Below are 26,738 nucleotides of genomic sequence, written 5' to 3'. Positions count from 1 at the left end.
TCGAAATCGTTAGTTTCACCAGATGGAGAAGCTTTCAGTAAACTTCCACAACGTTGCATTTTGGTAACTCATGAATCACTCATCGCGATTGATTGGAGAAAAAGGGATGCCTCGAGCCAGCTAATTGTGTCCCGCGGACATTAAACGCGCGTAGGACGAGGGATACGAATCTCGAATCAGCGGAACGCGAGTTTATGCAAATCGAGTTGCGCGCGAGCGGATGATCGCTCAATTCCTAGACTGGAGAGGCTGCCAGGCGATTTCACGGTTTTTCTCACGCGAGAGAACGTGGCGGGGGACCCTGCGTACACTGCGGCTTTTTTCTTCGACCTAACGCTAAACAAACGTTTCCGCGCCCTCGGGGGATTCTGGATCGTCTGTTCGTGTGTGATCTTCATTACGCGAAATTAGCGCTGTGCAAATATGGGCGCGCCCACGCGTTCCGCTCGTGTCCAGCTTGCCGACGTTTGCTTACTTTTTCCTTGCTCGCGAAATTAACACCTGCAGCAAAGGCTCTCCGTGGGCTTTCTACGAAACCTGTGACGAACCTTGCCAGGCTCCAAGTACACTCCATACTCTCGCTTGTGTGTTAAATTGCGGAGTTGAAGCGTGCTTTATTCATTCCCCGTGTAAAAATCTACGATTTACTACTTCTAAGTAAATCGAGAAGAAGGAATGAAATTTTTTGATATCGCGCTTCATTTTCGAGAAAATCGACTTTGAATTTGTCCACGTTGCGTCCAGTCGCGTATAGGAAAACCTACCTTGCACTCGGCCGAAAATTCGCCAAGTGCATCTGAAAGCGCATACACCTAATTCGTCGGGCAAGCGTTCTCACGCGAAAAGAGTTTCCAGTTAGGCGCGGACGATTCCGAAAGCAAGCCGTTCTCGCGGTCGTTACACAAACGGGATATTAACGGAGCGCTAAATAACTCGGGCTAACTGGACTCCGAAGCAGCTGGTCCGACTGGTGGCCGCGGCCACCAGGCGTGGGAAGTTATGCAAAAAGACCGATTGCTCGGTCAAGGCGACACTCAAGCCGATATCACGGCAATTTAAACAGTCATCGCGCCAACTGGCCGGCTTACTCTTCGCAGTCCCCTCGAAACCGCGGACGAAAAATAAGAGAGGCGATCTCCTAGCTACTAGCCTGCGCTTCGCCAGCGTTTCACGCTCGTAATCGTCGATGTCTCAAACCAGTCGAGTAAAGTAAGGCATGCCTCTTCAACATACCTGTTCGTCGAGTGTAGGTATCCAGCATCCACTGTCTGTCACTCGTAAAAGATTTTTCCTCGAGCCTCCATGTCGCGTGTTCTCGATGAATCGTTCGGCACGAAACAGGTCTTGAAATGGGATCACCGGTGAAATTGCTGACCAACCGACCAGGTCGAAGTTCGTGGGCACTTGAACTAGCAGCATAAGCTTGAATTAACCATCGTGGTCTCGAGCATGCTGTTGGTTCCACTGTCTTTTGATAAGGTTTGGTTCTCCATAATGAATCTGCAACACATTGTAGAAGCTTATGAGACACAGGGAATCCAAGCAAGTGGCATAGGATTTTTAGTAAGATACACAGTGACGAGTTTTATAGAGTTGGAAGCAATACACTGTTTCATGAACCAAGGTACTAATACTAGGATTCACTGAATGACAGAGTTTTTCCTTCTGAACTTGTACCACTCGCTCGCTTCACGGTTATTCACTGAATGACAGAGTTTATCCTTCTGAACTTGTACCACTCGCTCGCTTCACGGTTCAACGACATAAACATAAGTGAGGTATTTCAGCGATACGAGCGATCGCGTTGAGACGAACCTGGGAGGAGCCTGATCCAGTGGCCCCCTCGCGTAATTTTTGCTATTAAGCATTACTTTCTGTCATGCATCCTACAGAAAGGATACCCGGTGTATTTAGTGGCGGAGCGTTGGAAGAGGCAACGGTGGATATCGACGAGCCGATGCAGATATCCGCCGAGAATCCAGCAATTAATTTTCCCCAGCCGACACCGCTAAGTCTTCCAGGGAAACCTTTCGCCCTCCCCACCCGTCTGGCTAATTGCTTGCGCTCTGGGGGTAGAAAAGCTGGCCAGGTTTCTGGCTAACAATTAAGTAGCCTCTTTTCGCGGGACCGAGAGTATCGTAACTTAAGCGGCCGAATACTGTAGCGGGCTTCCAGGATAACGGTTAATTAACTTCCATCCGTAGACGGGTTCGCGCCGAGCGTTCTATCGCGTACCGCCGCCACGGAATTCGCGGCAACGATAACGAGAGAATTCTAGGGTATCCGCGTATTAATCCATCTCCTCGCGTTCGCCGTTTTTGTGCCCGCGCGTTTCGTTCCTCCCCGCGTGACAGGAAGCATCCTGAACAAGGCAACGGAAACGAGAAATCCCAAGAATCCCCGGCGTCGTGCAGATATAAGTTTGGATTAATTAGCCCCGAGCGCTCGGGAGAAGCCCGGCTAATTAGCGCGGTCTGAGTTTAGCGGAGAGATTAACTTCGATGCGATTGAAACTGTTCTGGGATCGGATTTGTGAAGTTCCTCGGTGGGGGGAGTAAGTGAAAATGCAAATGAACATTCGGTATGATCGTATAGTAGCTTCGGGAGTGAAGGATGCATGTATGAAGCGAAGGGGGTATGATTAGAAGCAGGTGGTCCTTGAGACCTGCGTTCCTCGGAAGAGCGGGGATGATCGTTTCAGAGCGGAGAAATGACAACGCGCGAGAAATTACCGTATACTTAGCGAAATCGACGGGATTACCGAAAGTCGGGTCGGCGATTTCGTACGTCTCGGGTTACGATACTCCGCCGTGGCCGGCGTTATCGGGGCGTCGGGATCTGACGAAAAATCGTCCCTGGGCGGAGGGTATTACTCCTCGTTTAGTCAAACAATTTGGAACACCTAATCACGATCACTCGGCCTCTGCCGTCGTGAAGGCTGCTTTCACGTGCGCCGTTCCCTCGAACCTCTAATTCAATAAAAATTTAATGGCGGCAGACGATGACTAGGCCGAAGTACGGACCGTGGCCAGGTCGATATGGAGGCAGGGCTCGATCCTCGTAGCCGGCGGCTAGCATCATCGTGGTAAGGATCAGAGAGTCCTTATCAGATTTACCGACCCCTCTTTCGGCTAAGCGGGGCGATAGGGCGAGTGTAGAGAAGAGAAGACCAAGGGAGGGGCGGAAGGAGCCACACAAAGACAGAAAGAAAGAGAGAGTACAGGCCTCGGGGGGGCGCAACGTCGTCGGCGTCGACGTCGACGACGACGACTCCTTGAATATTTCAGGATTCGCGGGGGGCTCCGACCGCGTTCACAATGCCCACGGATGCACTCAAGCCACCCTCCTGCTACCAGCCTGTCGTCCGAGATATTAACAAGGCATCGTTATGACTGGTGCCTAGCCAGGACAGCCCCGATTTGCCAGGGCTACTGAAAAAAGGCGGCCCCCCGTTGAAACCGTTCGAGACGACGCTGTTTAAGCACGGGAAAGTCCCTCGTCTTCTCCAAGGAACTTATCAGCCACGGGAGGATTCCACAGAATTATCCGCAGAAGACCCTCCAGGGCTTCGCTCTGCCGTGTTCCGTCGGCAGACCGCGATGCCTCCTAGTCGCCCCTCTTTGGGGACCCAGCGGACAACCAGCTAAAAATCTCCCTTTGTCCTTGATCTCCGCCGTTGCGCTGGAAAATCGGGCCAGCCCACTTTTCAAGAATCCAGCTCCTTTCTGTTTCTGGCTACGCGCTGCCCTTCCCCCTCGCGATTTGGGTTATTATGCCCTCCTCATCGACCCGTCGAAAATCAGGGGAGTTCGAACGGACTTGCACGAGTAGGCGGATTACGTACATCGACGCGGAAAGGCGAAAGTAATCACGGAACAGACGCACCGTCCCCACCTCTATCCCTTTGCTGTCCGTCGAGTGAAACGGATCGAACCGCCGAAGACCTTTTGTTTTCGATTAGTAGAGGAGTTTCCCTGCGACGTGGCCGGAAAAAAAGGGGCCGGGCATCCGACGGGATGCTTTATCCTCTCGGAGTCTCACTCGACCGGCTCGATTGTATCGGGGACGATTTCGACGAAAGCTTTTCCGTGGTACGTACGTACCGACTCACCCCGGCTGATTGGAGCGCGACTCGGAGACGCGAGCTCCGTGGTAGCCTCTTGTTCTCGGAGAAAGGGATCTGTTTGATAGATGGATCGTTTGACTTATTACGAAGAGAGCGCCTTTTCTGGAGTACTCTAGGTGAAACGAAATGGCAAGCCATTAGAGAATTAGCTTCCAATTCGAACGCAACCAGCGGACCTATTACTACAAGGATCTGATTAATCAAGGACCTAAACCCCTCGGAACAAAAAGATCTACAGATACGCAGAATTATATACCTATCTCGAGTTCCACCGAAATAAAAGAATTTCGCACTTAAGACTTATCGAATGAAACACCAGATATGTCGAGGAGAAGGGACATATTTCAAGTGAAAGAGTTTTCTCCCATTTGATACGCGCAGATTCGGTCCAGAATTACACATCTCTCCGCAGGACGCGTTGAGCTCGAATGGAACAGGGCTGTATTGGCCGGTAATCTCGCATTGTCTCAGCGGTGTCAGCTGGAGAGTGACAAATGCGTCCTCGAAGGCAGGACCTAAGGATATACCTGGCTATCTCTGTACCTGTGCCCCGTGCATATATGTACGTAACGGCGAGCCAGGAGAGCGAGCCACTGACGCACACCGTATCCTCGTAGAACCCAGATTAGGCTCTAAAACCCTTGCCCAGATAACGGCACCGCTAAGCTGTCCATTCGTCTATTGGTCCATCCTTCGTTCCCCTGTAACGGAACTTGGGGAAACCTTAGCTTGCGCGTGGCGATTGGCTTCAGACGCAGAGGCCAGCTAAGATACCGGGAACACGGGCAGATTTTCGGTCTCCCGATACTTTTTTTCGGTACCCGCCGGCTTTGAGATAATAAAACGAGCTTGATAAGGGGGAATGAAATGCCTCGAATTCTTCGAACCGGAGAGATCACCGCGGGATTCGATTTTACGACGCGTTTCTATTCGGTGTCGTTTCTTAATTCGATTTTTAATCCAGGTCGGGACGACTGTGGAAAGCGTTCTTGGCGGTATTTCTTCTTTCGTGCGCTCTGGGAGGAAGTATTGGTGAGATTAGCACCTTTGATGGAATGTTTCCTAGGAATTTATGAGTACCGAGTAGTTATTCTTGCCTCTTGTCTGTTTGAGAATTTATGAAAGTGTTTTTAACTTCGTCGAGAATACCTACCTAAGTTTAATTATATTTCTGAGGATTGAGGGCTCTGTAACGTTGGATGGAGTTGTTAAATTAAGTTAATGAACCGCCGTTGTGGAAACTGGATCGCAGCACGGTCCGAGAACGGAGCTCCCAGAAATATAAAGCTTTCGTTTCAACCATGTTAAATGGAACGTATGAAATTTTACACAATTAGCGCCTTCCCGATTGGAGCAGGAAGCAGACGTCACGAAGTCAGAAAAAGGATTAGGAACGATCAAACGTCACTGCTTCTATTATAAAACCATTCCGTGATCTTAGACCGAAATTCTGTGCCATTTCCAGTAAGACTTGTCAAGTACCTTTTCGAATAAGTCACTCTGCATCACACTTAACACAGGTAACCCAAATGAAAGTCGAACTTTTACTAATAATACACGTATCAAATATTCTGAAAATTCAGGTCACTACCTTCCAATGCAAGGCTTCTTAAACAGAAGGGTTCTCTGTTTTTTGTTTCCATCCCATGTACAACTAAAAGAGCAGACAGTGACGAGTGAAAGGTACAGAAAACCAGCGGGGATGACAGTTTGACGACTTGAGAAATGTTTGAGTTATCATTGGGATGACAACCATATTTAACCTGCCATAAAATAGCACTCCGCTGTGCTTTTACGACGAAACCATGGCGGGCGCGCGCGACCGCTCGAACGCCGGGAACACAACGAAATGCAGATAAGTTGTCCCATGTCTTACAGGGCATTCCACTTTTCTCCCAGCTGGAACGAGTTGTCTCCCGGGACTACCGTCTATTATCTAATCGAGCACGAATTTCCATCTTCCCTCGCCTTCGAATTCCTCCCCGGAGCTGACTTTTCGTTTCACGTGCGACAGCGGAGAAGTGCTTTGGAACCGAGAACCAGCGAGCCAGACTTGTAGAAGTTCCGAAATCCGGCGAAAAGTTAAAACGGGTTAACGTTGGCAGTCGGTAGCGGAATAAATCTTTCCGAGGGAAATTCCTGCCGATGCCTAAATCGCGTTACCCCGTAAATCGCGGTTAATTCCTTCGAGAAGCATTTACAGGCGACGGCCCACCCCTGCGCGGCGGGCCACGGGCGGGTTTCCTCGTTCTCGCTTCGCCCGTAATCACGGGATCAAACTTTTACGAGGGGAAATCTGGCCCGTGTAGAAGCCCATGTCGAAGGTCAGGGAAGATACACGCACCTATGGGACAACAATGGGTAAAGTCTGTCGTGGGGTGCATCCCATTAGCGGTGGCTGCCGGTGGAGTGTGGCTCGAAATGATTGCCCGAAGCAATACTGCAAGAACATGTCATACATTATTAACGCGCGGCCAGGACACACGCCCACTGTCTAATAGCCAATATATATTCATCGGCTTAATTGATTTCTCGCGCGCACCGAGAGTCGTCTTCGTGAAGGTCGGCCGCGCCACTTGCGCCGCGAAACCAATCAGCTTTTACTTTCCGTTTAGGTGCACGCGATATTCGTTTCACATGGCGCGAGCTGGTGCAACGGACGATGCATCCAGGTCGAGCTTGGTTTTTAAGATACGAAACTTTCAGCTGCTCGATGCTGCGACGAATATCGAGCGAGCGCACCACGGAAGCGTGAAAGCTCAGTTCTCCCCTGAGACTAGTGCGGTGACAGGTGTTATGACAAGTGTCTGGTTTTCCGAGCGAGCTGCCGCGATAGGCTGACGGTAAAAGTGTTTTCATAATGTCAAATTATCCAGCGAAAGAAATACCAGCGAACTTGAGTAGGTATAAATTATCTACAGGAGCCATTTCCGCGCGCAACGTACCGTAAAAGTGTGCGAGGATCGTGTACGGTACTTTACAACGCGCGGAAAATAATTCTCCGCTATGTCGCGTATGTTAATCCAATATCTATGACCGCAAATCGCGGTGACTTTATCGGAAACCACAAATGTCACGGACCTACAGTGTCTGGCGTTTCTTTAACCACAGATGCAATTAATTTTCCCGCGACCACGGCTAAAATCAATACCAGGTGTCACCTGCGTACACTGTGCAAACGAAAAACCCGGGTATAAATACGGCGAAGCTCGCTGGAGTTCGCGAGGCGAGGGATCCAGCCCCAGGCCTCGTCCCGGCAGCGTCTAAGCTGTAATGGAGAAGAAAGTGTTCCATTACCGCGGGCCTAGCGCTTGTTATTAACAATTTCCACGTTCCCGCCATACCCAGCCGCTTAATACCCCATGAGGGTAAAGGAGGAGTCTCGGTTAGAGAGGAATGTATCTCGGGACGAACTGCAGAGGCTCGCGATAAAACCCGTGTCCAAGTCCCCATTCACTCTATGACCCATAAACCCGGTGAGCTTGTGCGGCGGTTATCTTCGGGGTACGTAACTGGTCGCTGGTGCTGGCCTAGGATGAAAAAGAAACTACGTAACGGTGCCTCATTAACGCGGACGGATTCCACTTTGAGCGTGCTGGCTCAAAGGGTGGAAAAATAATTGAGAGGACGCGACGATGGAGCTGGGCACAGAGGTGGTGGTTCTGGCGACAAACGGGGGAGGTGGGTGAAGTGGTGGAAGGAAGGAGAGTATATACACGGAAGACGTCTTCCGCGTTCTCTTCCTATCTCCTTCGACCCCCGCGGTTCCCTCGGCCATCTGGTTTCCTCTCCTACGCTGATTCTTTCTCCAGCCAGCTTCGAACCCTTATTTCCATAGACGGCACCCTACGGCTTGCACGAATGCATTCAGCGCGAGACTCAACCCCCATAGAGGCGTCCCTCCTAGGAGAGAGGGTACCGCGCCATGGAGAGCGGCAAGAGCGAACGAGAGGAACAGAGGCGCAGACGGAGAGGGATTATAAAAGGAGAAAGATTTACAACCCTCGTATGAAATTCATACGCACTTCGCACCTACCACTGTCTACACTCTGGAGCCAAAGAGCCTGTTCCCTCTCTGTCTCTGCCACGTTCCTCTCTCCTATCAATACATCCCTCTCTCCCTCTCTCACTCTATATCATTGCTGCCTACGTTACTCCTCCACTCTGCAGCGCTGCCGGAAAGGACGAGGGGACGATGGTGCGAACAAGAGATATCCTGCACCGTCGTAATCGAACTTCTCGTTCTCGTACTCGACGTCCCTTTAAAAAACCACGGGGCTGGAGGGGTCGGTTGGCAAAGAGGCGACGGAGGGCGCGAGCGATCACGGGCACGCAACCCAGCGTAAACCAACGCGTATCCAGGAAACGGCGTAGGTTGACGATGGATCTGGCCGGTTGAAGTCGAGTCCTTCGTGTCTAATAACCATCCCTTTCCGCTTGCCAACGCGTAACCGCGGGGCTCTGCAAAAGGAGAGATTGCGCAGCCTCTCGTGGGGCAAAGCGTACCGGCCAACCCCCTCGGCGCACAGTGGGACGGATCGACGTTTAGGTAGGCATTCGGTTCATTTCTTACATATTTCATCATTTAATGATTATAATCTAAGATTACAGGTAATATATTGTATAATAAATACAATAATCATTTTTTTCTCGTCGCTCTTTTTAATAATGGGACTTCAAGAGTCCCTTCATGTTGATTTCCATATATATATATATTGAAGTTAATTTGGCAATAGAATATAAGTGTTTATATTTTTCATTACAAGAAAAAGACTAACTAAAACTATTCCAATGTGTAAAAGCTGATCATTTTCTAAAAATGCAAATCTAAAATTTTTTTTAGAATATTTAACTGAGGAAGTCCAGAACGCCCGAAATAATAATTTTAAAAACTACTGCGAATTATATGCAAAAAGAGCAGCCGAAAAATGACAAATCAAGATGTTCTAAATAATTTTTTAATAAGCCCCGATCCATATATATGAATGTATATATATATGAAAATCAACATGAAGGGACTCTTGAAGTCCCATTATTAAAAAGAGCGACGAGAAAAAAAATGATTATTGTATTTATTATACAATATATTACCTGTAATCTTAGATTATAATCATTAAATGATGAAATATGTAAGAAATGAACTGAATGCTAAACGTCGATCCGTCCCACTGTGCGGCGCTCGTCCCGCAGTCCCGGCGGCGATGGACGGGGCTGCACAGAGAGAAGTTTCACCGACGGCTGCACCGACGGGGAATTATTACGGGCAGTAATAATCCCGGTGAATTACGGTGTATTACAACCCCGTTAACCGACAGAGAAAGAGGGATCCTCGAAGGGGGCGGTTCGAGGGACATCGGACCATCGGGCGACTGCTGACGCTGGAGTCTCCGCAGCAAAAAAGTGCGAGCTAAGGGCGGTGCCGCGGCGTTTACATCGTTCCAGGACAGACGGAAGTTACCAACCCCGATATTTACAACCCCCGGTCGACGATCGTTCCCGTTGTTCCGAACCGTTTTCCCGGGTAGACCTCCTTTCCAAAAGAGGTTATCCGGAAATAGTTCTCTTTGCCGTAAAGACGCACTGAGGATGGCTTTTTTGGGACGAAGCTCGCCTTCCTTCGAAGACCCGCGGCCAGAAGGGTCTCAAAGGATTAACGTTTCGCAGCTTTGTACATTTCCGGCAAACGGAAAACTCCATGGAGGTATAAATTGTACAGTTGACAGGGCTGACTGGGAAACGATTTTCTTTACCACCCAATTTCACGGTTTATGATAATTCCGACGGATTGTGAGGTTCGTTATTTATTCTAATTTATGCTGATCGAAGGGGGCCAGAACATTGTCTCCTGGATCCCAGGCGGAGGGAAAAAGCTGACACTCGGAGCAGGTAGACGCGTCATAATTGCGAGCCTGTAAGCCCGAAGACGCCCGATGCCTAATCCTCTTGGCGAGCCGGGGCCTCGTCGATATTCCGGGCGCAACAAAGCCTCTTCCGGTCTATAAATCACGGCAGAACGCCGATGTCATCGTGACGGACGTCGATGAGCGTAATTTCGACCTCGTAAATCCGCGGCGTCGATCACGGTCGAAATCGTGCAAGCAAACGGACCTGCTGAAAAGCAGCCCCCGAAATGGGGCAGTGAATCAGTTAACGATCCTCAGGGGGGTGCCACGAAGAGCCACGAGAAATAGGTTACGGCAGGGTCTGGTCGGCAGAAGACTCGCGATATCCCTCGACGAGTTAACGCTTCGTTCAGAGGAGACAGAGTCCGTCGCTCGCCTCAAACGACATTCGCTCGGGGAACGAGTAAAAGCATCGCTCGTTCCGCGACATCAAACGGCCGGGATCGCGATACGCGATAGATGAAGCGGCGGGGAACGTTCGCTGGCGCGCTCCTGTCCAAGGGGGTGGCTTCCGCGTTAATGGCTGCCGCCTCGACAACCGCCAGTCAGATAAGTCGTAAATATAATTCGCGGCTTTTAACTCGACAACCATCCGCTTACGGCTAGAGCTCTAGAGGTTCGACGGGCTGAGGTTCCGCCGCGCGAGTCGCCGAGGCCTGTTTCGGGTCGGGACTTAATAGATTTTCGTGGCTCGTGGCACCTCGTTCGTTCTGCTCGCATCCGTGCATAACGCGTTGAATGGGCGAGAGAATGAAAGTGCGGAAGGAGAACGAGATTGGAGGGGAAGAAGAGGGGGTGCCAGCGGTGAGAGAGGGAGGAGGGCTTTTTTTCCACGGAAAGACCGCGAGCGGAAGTTGCCAGGGGCGGCGCACCCTCGGTGGGTGGGCCGGTGGCTGAATTAAAATTGATGGATAAGGGCAGACGGCCTCGCAATTTTCATCGAATTAACCCGCCCGTGCTGGTGTGTTACATCGGCGGGCCTGTCGCTTCTTCGCGCGGGCTCGGAATTCGTCTTTCATCGCACCCCCTTCGCGGGGCGTTTTTTGTTCGAAGGAGCAACCTCGTTCCTGGCCGTAATAAACTACTGTTTCTCGTGTGATCGCCGTTTCGCTGGGTAATTAATTTACGGCACGTCTGCCGCGCGGCGCTCTTCGATCCGCTATTTGTTCCCATATAGTGGGAGGGTGGTTCTACGGCGAACTTTCTGGGAATGAGGAAAGTCCCGGAGGAGAAACGGAGGAGTGCTTTTCCTTTGATATTTGGTGGGATGTCGGGAACGAGTCGTTAAGTGGGAATGATTCTGCGAGGGTAGGCGCAGTCGGTGGGATATTTTAATGTTACTTTGAGAAACTTTAGCCGGGAATATCATCGTCATCGATAAGTGGCAGTTTCTCCAAAGCACTCCTTCCCTCCTCGAAACAGGAGACGCGATCCTTAAGTGGGTTATAATTATTCGCGCTCCAACTCCTCGGTTATTACGAACTAAATGCGGGAAGTTTTGAAAACCAAGAAAACCCCTGGGAGGCCGCTCGAAATCAGAAGCTTTACAAATGTCTCGGCAGTCCCCGTTAGCGAAAGCTTAACGAGAGGAATTTCTGCTGGTTCGTTTAACGTCCTGCAGCCCCCGGTGTACTCGTTGCAATCTAAATACAACGGTTTTGCGCGACCCGAATGACGCCACTGGACCAAAGAAATTTGAATTAACCTTTGACACTCTCGGCGTGGTATCGGGAACGGCGCGGGCAGAGAAGTAGTCCAGCAATGATATATGTAGCCACTCGCGGAGAGAATAAGTTGTCAAAGGTCATTAAATAGACCCCACACTACCCAGTTACGTAACGAGGATCGCACACACGCGCAACGCGAGGAGGGTTGAAACGCGCATTTGTCACAATAACGCATCCATACGAGCTTCTTTCGCTCGACCCTCGACGTTGCATGAATAACCACCCACAAAATTTATGGTAATAAGCTGCCACGAGAGAGATGCTGCGTCGTAAACATAACGTGGCCGAAATTCTTCGAGTCCAACGTTTCTAATTACCGTCCGTTTTTTCTGTTGCAGGTACGTAATCCAATCAGTCGTTAACCGAGGCCCCGCCACGAGAAATTCCCGCTGCCCGCACCGTAAGTTAAGAACGGCCCATTAATTTCCTCTCTTACCCTCGGTATCCTATCCCCCGTCGACGGTCAATTAAGTCAGGTAAACAATGAAAGAGAGAGAGAACGGCTCGACAACATTTTTCTTAATTTACGACGCTGCCCTGGAAACAGTGCTGGGGGGGAGGGAGTAGCCCTCGATAATCGACAGTTCTCGCAGCGTTGTCGAAAACCGTCGCCGCTGACTCGCCCGTTTATTTCTCTCTTACCTGCCGGATTAGCGGTGATATCGGCTCCGACCGATGTAACAAGTCGCGAACGGGAGAAACGAACGAGAACGAGCGAAGGAGGGAGGGTACGAAGGGGCGAAGGAACGTGTAGGGCGAAAAAGAGATCGTGTGCACCGGAGGAGAATGAGAGAATGAGAGAGCAAGAGAGAGGGAGAGAGTGAGAGAGAGTGAGAGAAAGAGAGAGAGAGAGAGAGGAAAGTGAACAGGGGGTGGGCAGTTTATGCGTTTCTTTCGTCGCGGCGTTTCGTTTGCAATAATTTATGCGGGAAGACAGCTTGAGAAATGACCGTTGGCTCCTTGTGCAACCTTAATTTGCAACAGTTTACTTCGGGAACGTTTTGAGAAATGGCTGCCGGCGAGATACGAGGGCACGGCCCGCACTACGTTCCTGCCCCGGGTCCGCATAAAGACATTTATCGCGGATCGGCCATCGATGAGACGCGAAAAAAGGAACGCGAGAGGGTGAGAGGGTTCCCTCGTTCCGTCCCGATAACCGGGTGTAATTAGCGATACGTCCGCGTGTGGGCGACCCACGGGAGAAATGGTACCGAAAATCCTTATCGCCGACGCTGCAACGTATTGTGCAGGGGGCACGGCGCTCGGCCGGGCTCGGTTCGTGGAAAGAATAAAAAGGGGAAGGGTTCGATGTAAAAGAGATACGTTTCGCGTATAAGATATAGAGTTGTTCCGCCGTTAATTAATTTGATTTAACTTATCGTTCGCCTGTTTTCACGATCACTACTCTGGTCTTCGGGCTGCGCTGTAGCTTGCGCCGCGTCACTTGCCCGCTGATATTCGCGGGTAGTGATTCTCCTAGGAAAATTGGGTAGAATCGTTGAAGAATTCTCTGGCTACGTAGATTGCAAAACAGCAGGTATGCTGAACCTCGGCCATTTATCACGTAATTTATGTAATTTGTGATGAATAAAGTCGATTTATTACTATTATTATTATTATTATTATTATTGTAACTTTCATCACTTTCGTGCAAGCAATTCGTTGAATTTGTCTATTCATACTTCCAATATATCGTGTTTTAACGTTGAATCATCCATGTGGGAATGTGGCTTAAAGAACAATCCATTTCGTTTCCGTTGCTGGCCGTCCAAACACTCCAAACAGTGAACAACGGCCACGGACGAAATCGTTTCGAGCGCGGAACGACTTGGATTGCCGCAATGGTAGGGGTCACCAGGATCGTTGCGTCGTCCGTAACCCCTGACATACCTGTCAGCGTAAAGAGTCGTTGAAACATTAAACTGACCTTTCTGGTTCATTGGACACATATATCGGGCCAGGTATACATACATATACCCGTGAGACAATTACGCCGTAACGACCCGCGACCACGATCCATCAGAATTCCGTCACGCGTCGTGAGCATAACCGTGATTCGATGAAATTCTCTTTCTGTCTGCCCTCCCTCGCCCCTTTCGCAGTCGATTTAAACCGCGGAGTAAAAAATAACGTCCCTCGTCTCGTTGAATTTCTCCGGAAACAACGCGTTTGTCGCGGTTTAATTTCAGACAACGCCTTAGCAGGAAAAATCCAGCCGGCCCGCGACAAACTCGAGAAATCGGACAAAAATCGCGGCAGTCATAGAGATGATCGTTCCTGTGCACTCCCGCGTACTGTTATAAACGTCTCCAGGAGGCGGCAGCCAGTAATATATTGCTTATTGGACGACAGAAAAAGAGAATGTACCTACGCAAGGCTATTCCTGAAGGGGAAAACGAGCCTGGGATCGATCCGAACGGTATTTCTATCCGTCATTCGTAATTCCGCGCGGTATTCGCGCAATTAACCGGCTAACTGGATATGCATTGTTCGTGGGGAACGAGAGATCTACGGATGCCTCCTGGGGGCTGGTTGCCTCTTCTTGACATCCGGACGTATCATGTGCGATGGCTGTTGCACGCTATACGATGAACTTCACGGGGCATACTCAAGTGGTATGAAATCCGAGCCCCTGTTTCGGCTACCGAATATAGCGGTCGATGCACTTAACGCGAGGAAAGAAAGAAACGGCACCCCTGCTGGTATTCTAGCCCGCCTTCCCCTTTTTCGGCGTATTACCCACTTACTTAAAACTTAAATACACCGCTTCACCTATCATGCATTAACTGTACCCCCTTACGAGACACTGAATAAACATCGGGCGGCTGAAATCTATCCGCGATGGATCGACCACGGTTACATCTCGGCTGTAGGCTTCCTCGTATCGCGGAGGATAGACAGAAGAGGCGCAGTGGGCGCCCAGTGAAAAGGGAAGTAAAAAAGAGGAAGGATGGTCAGGGCGCGTGGGGAGGACGGGGCCGAGAGTAAAGCCGAGCGACGAGGCGAAAAGCGTGGTAGCGCGGGATGAAGTCAATTACATTATGCATATGACTGGTGGAAGGCAATACAAGAAGCAATCGGCCGGCGATGGAGGCATGCCACCGCTAAATTAACTACCTACCTAGTTGTGCGTAATGCAATAATGTATTAGCCGCACTGCCGCGGTCCCCTCCCAACCCCTGCCTACCGTCTTTCTTCCCCCTTTCGCGCATTCCGCGGTGCTTCCGAGCTTGGCTCTCGTCGCTCTTCCGAGCTCGCCCGTCCGTCTCGGCGCACGTGACGATCGCGGCGATTCCCAGACGTCTGGCCCGCTGAAAAATCGCGAGGATGTAAATCGCAAGCAGGAAATGGCCTTCCCTTTCGATCGACACGAAGGTGGACGTTAGACAGAGGCACCGAGAGGATCCATTCACTCGGAGTCCCCGCGGCTGCGAGACTAGTCGATGATTTTAGAATTCTGAGGAAAGTTCGGGCTACGTGTCGCGGTTAGTGAGTCACGATGCTCGTCAGGATTCGACGAAGAAGTTGACACAGAGGATGTGGTGTCCTAGAAACGCTTCCGTGCGTTGTTTCACAAATATCTTAAATAATTGCACGATAGCGACCGCGCGTCATCGGCAGGTACATCACGCAGTTGCGAGAACGAGGATGTGCTGCAGGCTGATTTTACGGCGTAATAGGGGCCACGGTGGCACGGCGAGCGTCGGAGCAGGGCCTCGAATAAGGCTTTAGTGCCTCCGTGATGCCTGAGTAAAGCTTGCAGTTTATCGACGCGCTTTACGCGGCACGGCGAGCAAGAGGAACGGTGGAAATCGCACGTGCTCGTCGTGGTGCCCGTCTGTGTCGCGGGCGCGAGCAAAGGGCGAGACGAGAGGGAGAAAATGGGAAGAACGGGGTTGAGAATGAAACCGTGGGCTTCGACGAATCCTCGACACGTGAGAAACAAGAGTTTCGCGGCTGTGCTCTCGCGCGCAGGCGGCGATACTTCTCCCATTCCTTTTAGTTTCTTCCAGAGACGCCAGCACCGCGTTTTCTCGATTTCCTGCCGCAATTGGGAATCGTAAAACGCGAACGGAGAAGCTCGCGTTCGAACGGCACGATGCTCTCGAAAATTGGCTGGACGCCTCGCGGTTCGAGGCACTTCCCGTGCTCCATTTTACGGTCGTCGCGAAAGGAAAAGTAAATTTCTCTGGGAAAGGATCTCGCCGATACTCGTCCCGGATAAAAACTCGAATATTCTCGAAACGCTGAAAGAACGGAACGAACGTCTCTTAAAAGTGTACAAATCACTTGTTCCGATTGTCCATTTTGTGAACTAGGGGAGAGGTGGGATGAAAGGGGCATTGCAATTATTTGAAAGATAAAGGATCTTCCCACGACGAAAGTATTTTCATTTTGTAGCAACACTAATGCATGCCCAAACACGCCTAACTGCAAGTCGCTGCCATTTTTTTGTGCTTCGAAGTAAAATTTTTTATGTTTTTTCGAAACGTTTTAATAAATATCTGAAGTGATATTTATTCAGGAACAATAAGACAGTTTGATAATCTTTTGTTTAATATTGTAACTGTAGAGATTAGATTGTCAATTGTGTTGTCATATTTATGAATGAGACACAAGACAAAATGAAAGGGACACCCCTTTCCTAAGTGTTTCCTTCAAACTCTTACTATGATAAGTCGAACAGTGGTAATAAAAGTATTATCCATTGTTCTTAATGTGAGGATTATTTTTTGTTATTTAAGTATGTAAGCTTAATGTAAAGTTCGTTACAAATATTTTGGCAATGCCGTGGTATTTATGTAACTTAGGAAAAACGTCAACTTGTAGACTTGTCGACATCAATACACCGATTTCGATACCAGCAGAAATAATTCTTAGTTAAAGTTGTCGATAGTTAAAGGAATATTATTAATATTACCTTGTTTTATTACACTGTCCCATTCATAAACACCCATGTCCCTTTCAATACAGCCAATTTATGAAAAGGACAAAACACACTTTTTTGGAAAGCGAAAAATAAGACACGTAAATACAGAGAGAAGCTTAATAGGACAGCGTACTTTTGTAGCCAGATAACTGGCCTTTCTAATGCGACCAATTAGAACTCGAATGGTTATTTATTGTCTTTACTATCTGGTGCTAAACAAAAATGTCACTTTCATCCCACCTCTCCCCTGTTCAGTAGCAAGCGAGTTTCAATATTCCAGCGAGAATTGGCAGAATTAGAGCTCGTAGTAGAACATTGACGTCTATAGATGACGTCGGAGCAGGCGGGGTTAAAATTTGACAGTACCGTTGGAACAGCACGACCAGATTTTGAATGGCGGTTGAGGATTTCGCATGCGACCTCGTTACAAACCCGCGGCGGTGTCGACGTCGCAATAATGCGAGGATCGGCTGCGTGGCGATATTCACGATAGTCAGGGCGTTACGTATGCCGGGGTACGTAGGTGTGCGGCGGAGTACACGAAAGCAGGCTTAACGGAGAGGCAACCCTTTATCTCGACACGAGTGGCGTACGACTGGTCCAGCGGAGCGTGAAAAACGCCCGCGCGAGCGATCTCTTAACGGCCAGTCAGCCTTATCGTTTAACGGCGGCTTTTCATTTCGCGAAAGTCACCCAACGGCCGCCTTTAAGAGCCGACGGAGATACTCGTCGCCGATCCAATATCGGCCGAGCAAATCGGCCAGGGGGGCCTGATCGATGGAACCGATAGTTCTATCGGAATATCGACGGAACGCGGAGGGGTGGCAGAGGAGGATCATCAACATACACCGGCGGACCGGATCGGTTTGAAACCTCAAACCCTGCACTCAGCGGAATTTTCGTCACGCCGCAGGTATAATTAGTCTTGCGCGAAATTTTTACGATTCCAGGCAAGATACCTGGCGCCCTCCCTCCGGGGCAACAGCAATATTTATAGCACAGGTGCTCGTTTTACCATCTCATCTCGTACAGGCTTCATTGTCCACTCGAAAATCGAAGTGCTTCACGCCCAGCGATCCACCGATCCGAAGATCTCTATCGACAAGTTCGACATCCACTCCGTTAATTGCAACCCCCACCCGATTGTTTCCGTCCGGATTTCGCACGGCGGTGATATTTTTATCCGCCGATCGGTCTCGGACGTCTCCTTCGCGCTCGTTTCTTCGAGCTGAATGCACGCGCGCGTTCACGCTCCGCGCCGCGAAAGAACGCGAGCGAGGAAAGATGGGGCCCGACGTCCGTGACTAACTAACGTGTCCATCCCTTAATAGAATCCTCGCCGATGCCGATGACCTTGAGATAGGAGGACGCCACCGCAACCTCCCCTTCCTTCCCGCCCCTCTCGTGCGTCCATGATCCGCCCGCGGCGCGAGAGAACTCTATTAAATCGCGAACGAGGGTACGGCCGTTTCGAAAATACAAACCGGGTCCGTGGATTTTTGCGCGGCCGCGAGAACCGGCTCGACCACGGACCGGTCCCCGGCCACGACGACCGATAAGAAGAGGAGTTTTTCTGTTTTTGCGGTTTTACACCGAGTCAGGCATTAGTAACGGGAATGCCAGCGACGCGGGCGTTCTCGCGGGCAAATCGGCCGGTGTATCGACGGACAAATTACCGGCCGCGACTTTAACGGCACGCCGTGTGAAAACGATGACCGTGAGATTAAAGTATTATTCGCCTCTCGGCCACGGTGCTCTTGTACGAAATAAAACGAGACCAGGGCCTGCTGACCTTTCCGTGGAGTCTCCTGCTCCGGCGAATTACGCCTCGATCGTTAGATAACGGTCGCCGGGACAGGCTGCCCCGGTTGGGCGAGCGCGGCGGTGCATGGACGATGCATGCGCGATGCATGACGCGGGAGATGTTCGGGCTTCGTCGCGCGACAGCGTTCTTGTAAAGGAAGTACGAATGCGGCAGTCTAACTGATTCGCGATCGGTGTCCGAAGTCTCTCGTTGCTCTACGATCGCGTCAGAATGTGGTTACTACGCGCAGCATCCGGTCCCGGGGCATAAGTAGGGTAGACCGGGGCAGATTGTAACAAAAAAAGTTTTCACAGTTTTTTCTCGAAAGTGTTTCCCTCAATCAGGAAATAATTTGCGGGATTTGCTACTTACATATGTGGTGAACTAATTGCGTGAAAGTACGTGACAAAGTCTTGGACACTTAGACATCTAGCTTCATCTTAAACGAATCTGAAGCTTTGTTACATTGTGCCCCAGTCCCGGGGTAAATTGTAACACAACTGTTTTAGTTATTTAAATACAAACATGAACACAAATAAACATTTCTAAAAAATGTAAATGAAAACATATATCGTTATTAAACATTTGATATACACGAGTTAAACAATAATTGCTTATTCATCGGATTCTATCAAAATCTTCTTTTCCGCTTTCTTTACTTTTGTCTTTATACTTTCTTACACTTTTTGGATTCTCAATTGTTCTCTGCAGCGTCTAAAGCATCTTTTTCTGCGTTGTCAGCAAATAGCTTGCTTTATCACCATTTAGAGCGGAGTAAGTAGTAGCATGTTACTATTTACCCCGAGCTTGAATTTTTGCGTTTTATCTCAGCAAACGAGAAACTAAACATCGAATTACTAAAATGCGTACACATTGTAATAAACCAATGTGTACTGATTCGTTTGCGACAAAAAAAGCAAAAATTCAAACGGTTTCTAATGGCGATTAATTGAAATAAAAGTGCTAAGACAACATTTACTTACGTGCTCTAAATACTAAAATTCTACCACAAAATGAATACATAACGCTTGTTTGTGTCACTAAAACCGACGGTGCTGATATCGTCAAGCAGCTCTCGGATGCTGTGGGTTGCCAGATTTGTCGTTCAAAAGATATTACTTATGTTACAATTTACCCCGCGTTACAATCTACCCCGGCCTCCCCTATGCCGGGCGATCGTCCACGGAATGGGTTAATTCGTCCAGGTCACGTCAAGGGACTTCAGATAGGACGATAGGGCAAGGAGTAAAATTGCGCGAAGTCGAATGACGGAATCGATTGCACGTAATAAGGGTGATTGAAAATCCAAGTACAGGATGGAGGCCGCGCGACCGTTTTTCCCATCGTTTCACGTGGGCAGCGTTTTATCTACCGTTGCCGATTGACGGAACTTGGATGCAAATTGCCGCAGATTATTGGTTACCGAGATCGCGGCCGCGTGTCGATGCTTTTTTCTACGAAGCGCCCCTCCGCCCGCCGCGCACCCCCCGAAGGAGGGAAGGAGACGCGGCGATCCGCGCTGACGACACCGGACGCTGGCTCTCTCCTCTCGCCGAAATCCGCTGGGAATGAAGCACGCAAAGGTCCCAAAGATGGCTGATGCCCGTGTAACCAACACCATCCAGGGCAGCCATTTGCGAGACATAAGGAATCCGATACGGGGTTTTGATCTCCATAAGCCCAACCTCGATCGTGTTACCCGCGGACACCTCGTACGGTGCAACAAAGATGGCCGGTGGTGGCCTCGCGATATTCGCCATTATGCGAACGACGACGGCCCTCGTGGCGGTGCATCGTCGATGCCCTTTTTTGACCTCCGGTTTGAGGTTAATCGTCCTCTTTGTCGTCCGTTCCCTTGCCTCGGTTACGGGATCCTGCGAAAGGAGGCTGGCGGAGGAGGAACTCGGCCGAATCGGTCGTTACCGAGCAGCAGCGCTGGACGATACGCCAGAACTCTTTCCAGAGATGCCTGGAAACTTTGTTCTTCTAATAGGGATGACGAAAGAGGAAAGAAGATTCTATTGTCTCTTCTTTTTCTCCTAAGATAACGGCCAGCTTATTCAACGCACAAGCCCTTCGATCATGTTTTCGAATATGTGCCCCAAGAAGCATCTTCCTTCGTCCCCAACATGCGAAGAATAATGGCCCAAAGTTTCGCCGTTTGTTTCTAGGAGATGCTGTGCGCGCGTTCTTCTTCCCCAGAGTGTTGTCTTCCCGAAGACATTTCCACCAGAGCCCTCCGACGATATCCATAATTAATACGGACATTCCTCTCCACCAGCGTTCCTCCTGGCGAGGTGGTTCGATCTCTCGCGTCTCGAAAGTGACCAACGCGATAGCAGCTCCATTAGATCGCGGCCCATGCGCAGGGATCTTGGTTTAATGAATTATAGGCGGTTACAGTAGTTACATCGCCGTCGCAACGCCTACGTGGCGATCCAGAAAGACCGGTATCGACCGGACGTCGTCGCGATTTCGCGTGGGTGACGTCACCCTCGATTTACTCGCCGCGAGATGAGCGTATTTTAGCGCGAAAGCGGGCATCGATTCAATTTGCCGCACGCGATCGCTCGGGGAACGGCTGTTGAGCAACGTCGGTTCCGTATCTGTCGCCCCGATAGAATCGTGAAGGGGAAACGACGCCGATGATACTGATAATTAATACATGCATTGTCTCTCGTTGCTCGTTTTAATTCCCTCTCCTTATCGAGCAGCCTTAGGGAAGGGAGAGGCTGTGGGTGATCGGGAATGTCTTCGCAGTGAATCACGCGGTGTACGGTAGTTACGTAAGCCATTGTTATTGGACGGTAAATCAATGGGGAGCCGGTACCATGGGAGGTCTGATGTGGCTGCTGCGAACGTGGGCTTGTTTTTGGGGAGGATTCGCCCGGGCTGAATCAGATCGCTTGTTATCGTTTTGGGGGAAGCCGCGGGTTAATGCCACAGATGAGTGGAATTTCAATTATACAACGCTTAAACTAGGGGATCACCTAGTCAAACGTGTCGTAGCTTCCTTCTATCGTTTCTATTCATCCTCGGTAGGCTTCATTGAAGGCTGTCGAGAACAGACCTCTTCGACCGCACTACATTTAGCAGACCCTGTGGGTGCGGTGGGTCTGGCCTACTTGACGTTAACTCTCGCAAGAAAAAGTCCTAGAAGCCCATAAACCTCCGGTGTATTTGCTAAAATAGTTTACATCTTAATGGATGCCGAGGGAGGGCAACGGATTAAGAGGAGCCATTACGCGATGTTTTAAGCTGAAACGCTCTCCGGCCAGGGATATTACCGTTAATTAATACGAAACGTTCCCTCTTCATCGTTCCCGCTCGATCCGGCGTGGCCGTACTCTTTTCACGCGAGGCGAAGAGCCTTGTGGGATAACAGCTTCTCCGACGTCGAAGTCTGAAGGCAGGCCCGTACCGCTCTAATGAATTATGGGACGTACAGTAGTTATATCGGCTTGTACCGGCTATATAACAAGCAACGAGGACGTGGCTGATACTACGAGAGAGAGTGGGCGCCCTCTCGCTCTCACCCGCCAGCCTTCCCCTGCCACGTTCCGCCAGCGAGCGCACGCTCCGGGTTACGAGCGAGAGCGAGATTGATTTCGCAATCGAAAACCTAAGAATAGCGTTGTAAAACGTACCGGGCGAACTCGCGATCCCTGTCCGTAGACGCGCGGCACGTACGCGTGTGGGTGTCTGCGAGAGGAGTTGCGCGAACGCGCTCAATCACTACCGGTTTTGGCACGTAAATCAAGGATAGCGGAGCGCAATGGGTTTGCAATTTCGCGCGAGAGCTCAGGCCGCCGCGAACGAGTTTATTAGCCCCGGCGAAGGAGCCGAAAAACGTGGTAAACGCAGCTGCATAATAGAAATCGCCGCCATTACCGCGTGAAAGCCGACCACCCACCCCCTCGCCCGTGGCCTTAATTGAACGTCGGTCTTAATGTCACTGATTGTTGCCATTGCGAGGGGATCGAGCACGCGATTGGAAACGACGATACGATCGTCGGTGGAGTCCCGGCGATTTGTATCCGCTGGATGCGAGCGCTGCCACCGGGACCACGCGATCCGGACGCCTCTACACCGGTAAACGGTGTCACGCTCGGGAAACACACGCGAGACGTGTTTCTTTCTTTTTTCCAGATTGAAGCTCGTACAGCGGTTGTGAATGCGCGAGGAGGGACTCGGTTCTTTAACGAGACCAACAGGGCGCATCGATGCTCCGAACGGCGACCTGGCTCGTTAAGAACAAAAGCGCAATGCGCCTGATCTCGAGCGAGGCTTCTTTTCCGAGAAGCTCTAAGTGCGTACGCGCCAGGAGTGGGCTTAATGAAGACGCGTTTCCATGAAACTCCAAGTACCCGACCGCGTGGAAGATTATACGGGACGGCGTACTCTGTCCCCACCTCTCGATGAAACTTGAACTACTTTATGAATAGGATTAATAAAATCTTAGCCGCGGCGCTGCGGAGCAGACGACCGGAGGAGCGCTTCTGGCGGTGGATCATTAGAGGTCCTCTGCTACCGTTTCTGGGAGCTCGTTCTAACGAGGAGAGGTTGCTACCTGGTCGAAGGGTTTTTCGGTGGGATAAGGCTCGAAACGTAGCAGCCATTAATACCAATTGGATTTGAAGATTAGTGTTTCAAGTCGCTCGTGGTTGCTAACGTTGCTGACAGAATCTCGCTGATCAACCATGAAAAGTGGATAACGAGTAGCGCTCTAGTAGGAACTGTTGCTAGGCGAGTGCCACTTGTTAGGCCCAGGCCTGTCGAAAAGTGTTGATACCGCATTAAAAAAAAAAAAGGTGTGTACACGAGACCGTGACCCCCGGCTCGTCCTCTGTCACGACATCAACCTGTTCCAAAAGCGAGACAGGACGGAGGAAGAAAAAGAGGACAAGTTTGGACATATCTGCAAAGGAGTCGCCGGGCGAAACTGGAAGTAACTGGATCTCCAGGATCCTTCGTCTCTTGCCCCCTGTGTTCTCCGGGGTCTGGCTGGTCGGTTCGCGCGTATTCTTCGCGGGACAACGCGCGAAACCCTGGTAGTGGTCCCCCTCCGATCGTACGGTCCATAGCGCACGACAGCACCACCATAATACCACCGGGGACTTTGGCCAAGAGGCCCCCGTAAGAGCACTATACCGAGCCCACGGTTACGAGCCGCTGCAGCCGACCGTTTTTCTCTTCTTTTCTCTTCGTTTTTTCTTCACGCTGGAAGGCTGCTGCACCGTCCGTATACCGGTGCTGGCGGTAGTGCACGGAATGGTCTGGTCCCTGGCATCAAAGGACGAGTGAGACCAGGACGTCGACGTAGGTGTGAATGTAGTCAAATCACATCAGCCTCACTTCGGCCGACACTCGAACGGAAGAAGAAAAGGGAGCACGAAGAGAAGGAGGAGACGAAGAAACGCACCCCCTTCTTGGCCCTTCCTACGCTCCCAACCCCGCCGCCGCGCCGTATCCGCCATTCTCACGAGGCACACCGTATTCTCTGGAAACCCCGCGTGTGTACCCCGCTCCCTCTTCTGTTTTCCCTCCTTCTGCGTCCCTCCTGGCGCATACCACCGCACTTCCGGTAGACGCGTAAAATATATCGCCTCGTCTCCTTCTCCTGCTGCTCGCGGGTCGCCTTTGTTCCATGGTCGTCTTCCTTGCCTAGCCGACAGACGAGTCGGAACACTTGTCAGCGTCACTTTCCAATCTCCAGACAGCATTGCAAGGGGCTGCTTTAGGGTGGTTTCATGGTAAATATGGTGCGTAGATACCGTCTACTGTCTATCGTAGGAAAACTTTAGCGATTGTCGTCTTGCTTAGGAGACAGGAATATAATACTCTCCAGCAATTCGTTTGCCACGACTATAATCGTCAGATTTAACATCACTCGTGTACCCTATTCACAAAAGAATCCCTTGAGTCGCGAATCCACATTTACAACTGTTGAAAAGCGTCCGTACGCAATTAGGACGGAACGCCTCGTAGAGGCCCTCCACCACGGAGGAACGTTACGTCTCCGCGTCTGACGTGTTCTCCTCGTTTATTTATTCCGCCATCGTAACAACCTGAGTCATTACTCAGCGGCAGCGGCATCAAGCACCATACACAAGCCCCGTAGCAAGAAATCATTGTTTTCGCCCGCGCTGTCAAAGCGAGGCAACCGGGTTCCCCCGGTTCAATCACCAGCCACTGAGGACCCGAGGCTGACGTTATCCAATGATTTTCGTCTCTTTCTCGTTAGCATCGACACGCGCGCATTAATTAATCGGGGGCCTGGATAACCCCTCGTCTCCCTTCAGCGCAGCACCGTGGGCTGCGGGATCTCCGTGACACGAGCAGCACCACCGCCGCCCCGCCAGCCCGCTTTCCAATCAAACTTTCCCTCTCCCATAGGTATAAAATGTATAACGAGTGACAGGAAAAAGGAGACGGAAAAAAGTGGTGCGAGGGGGTAGGGCTGGGTGGCAAGGGGTCGTCGGCACCGGTGTACGTAACGCGTACAACGTGGGGCGAGGAGGAGGAGGGGGTGAGAGTATCATACGAGAAACTATGGTGTCCTCGAACGTGGGCCCCTGTAAGAAGATCCAGGCCAACGATTGGTCGATGGTGCACCCCTCGCCGTGCACGTGGGCGTGCATACGTGATATTGAAGCGCGTCGGTGTGGCCGACGTGCACGCACCGTGAAGCGTGTGTGGACGCAGCGCGAGAAAAAGGGTTACTATACACGACGTGCATGCATGCAACCCCACGAGAGAGGGGCTGGAAGTCATTCTGTCCCCCTTTTTTTTTCTTCCCTTTTGTTTACCTTAGGGCCGATCATTAAAATGGCCGCCGTATCGGCGCGCTCTCATTGGCCGAGGCCTCCCTTCCTCCCTGCGCCCTCCACGCAACCCTTGCCCACGATAGAACACGCTCATTGTCGAGGACGGACCGACTACATGTATCCGTGCACCGTGCCTAGCCTTTCCGCTACGGGAGGAGGGTTTTCTTCTCTTTTTTTACAACACGAGAGCGCTTCTTTGCGCGCTCCTACTAGAGGTCTCTCCTCGAGGATCGGCGCGGAGCGGAACGAGGAGCAAGGAATCGCTCCGAGCGGGCGGAGGGAATTTGTTTTTGATTCGAAGCCACTCGGCTGACTCAGCGCGCGATTTTAAAAAATGAATCCCACCCCTACGGCCGTCTTACGCGATACGCCATTTCATCCCCGTGTTTCCGCCTAGCTCTTTCAAGAATTAACCCTCCCGGGATGGCGGCTGGGGCTGCCCCGACCCAGTAGTCGGTTTATACGTTGCGCCAGGTCAGATGCTTGAGATGAAATTTGTTCGAGGGTGACGCTCGCTAGGCGAACAAAATGGATGCTGTGCTCACTCGAGCGATACAATGTGCCACGTATTCAATACGCAAGCAGCAGACTCTTTGTGCGGCTTATCAGAAAATTCGAACAATGCGATCGAAGTATAAACACCGATCAAAAGTCTGGCACTAGGGTAGATGTACCGTTTCTGGCCATTGCACTGTTTTTGGCCATGTGCATAATTATCTTTTATCACACACTTTTGTCGAAATTTGACCACTATTTTGAAAACATCTGCCATTTTGTCAATTTTCGCAAAAATTGAAATGTTGGATCGTCAATGCCTACGAAATATATTATAGTCTATAACATTTTTAAGGTTTTTGATACAGTTCATCCGATTTCCCAGAATCCGGCCCACCAGTTGATCATCCCGAAAAAAGGACATTCTAAATGGAAACATTGCACGGCCTACAAATGCTATTTTCTAAATATTATACGCTTTTCTTATAGTTCATAATATAGTGAACTAAAATACAAAACCTTATATTAATCGATTGTTTACTTTTCGTATTATCGTCGTCTAAAAATCGTCTGCATTCTTGGCCCGTTACTGTGCCCTAACCCCTTAATATTAATCCGAAGACCCGCGAGTAGAAACAACCATGCCACGTCAGACTCTACTCACGGCGGCGTGCGAGAGACAGTTCCGAGCGCATCTTCCGATTATAAAACATCGTTGAGGCCCACTTTAACAGAACAAATCAAACTACACCGAAATTCTTCGCAGTGGCCACGAAACGAAGCTCGCTGGTAACCGGGGAATCGATCACGCGTGAGAACAGAGACGTAGCCGGTCTCCCGATCGCCTCCATTATCCCAGCAGCCACAGGGACGACAGAATAATTCTCGGACGCGAGACGATCGCGGCCACGTCTCCAGCTGCACGT

The 26,738-nt window shown here is 50.5% G+C and overlaps 1 protein-coding gene across 2 annotated transcripts in view; it reads right to left on the bottom strand.

Annotated features, from left to right (window-relative positions):
* Nucleotides 1-26,738, bottom strand: part of LOC143373398 (uncharacterized) — a 163,943-nt gene that overhangs the window by 60,827 nt on the left and 76,378 nt on the right. Inside the window, exon 1 of one of the 2 annotated variants that reach the window (XM_076820626.1) lies at nucleotides 1,234-1,487. The exons of the other annotated variant lie outside the window; for it this stretch is intronic. Within the exon in view, the coding sequence (XP_076676741.1) occupies nucleotides 1,234-1,419 (186 nt within the window). The 5' untranslated portion in view covers nucleotides 1,420-1,487. Of the gene's footprint in view, nucleotides 1-1,233; nucleotides 1,488-26,738 lie in introns of those variants that run through there. 2 annotated transcript variants of the gene reach the window in all.

This window comes from Andrena cerasifolii, chromosome 9, assembly GCF_050908995.1.
Source record: "Andrena cerasifolii isolate SP2316 chromosome 9, iyAndCera1_principal, whole genome shotgun sequence".
In the NCBI taxonomy this organism is placed as follows: domain Eukaryota; kingdom Metazoa; phylum Arthropoda; class Insecta; order Hymenoptera; family Andrenidae; genus Andrena; species Andrena cerasifolii.
The sequence above is the reverse complement of the archived record's forward strand: the minus strand, read 5'-3'. Positions and strand labels throughout refer to the sequence as shown.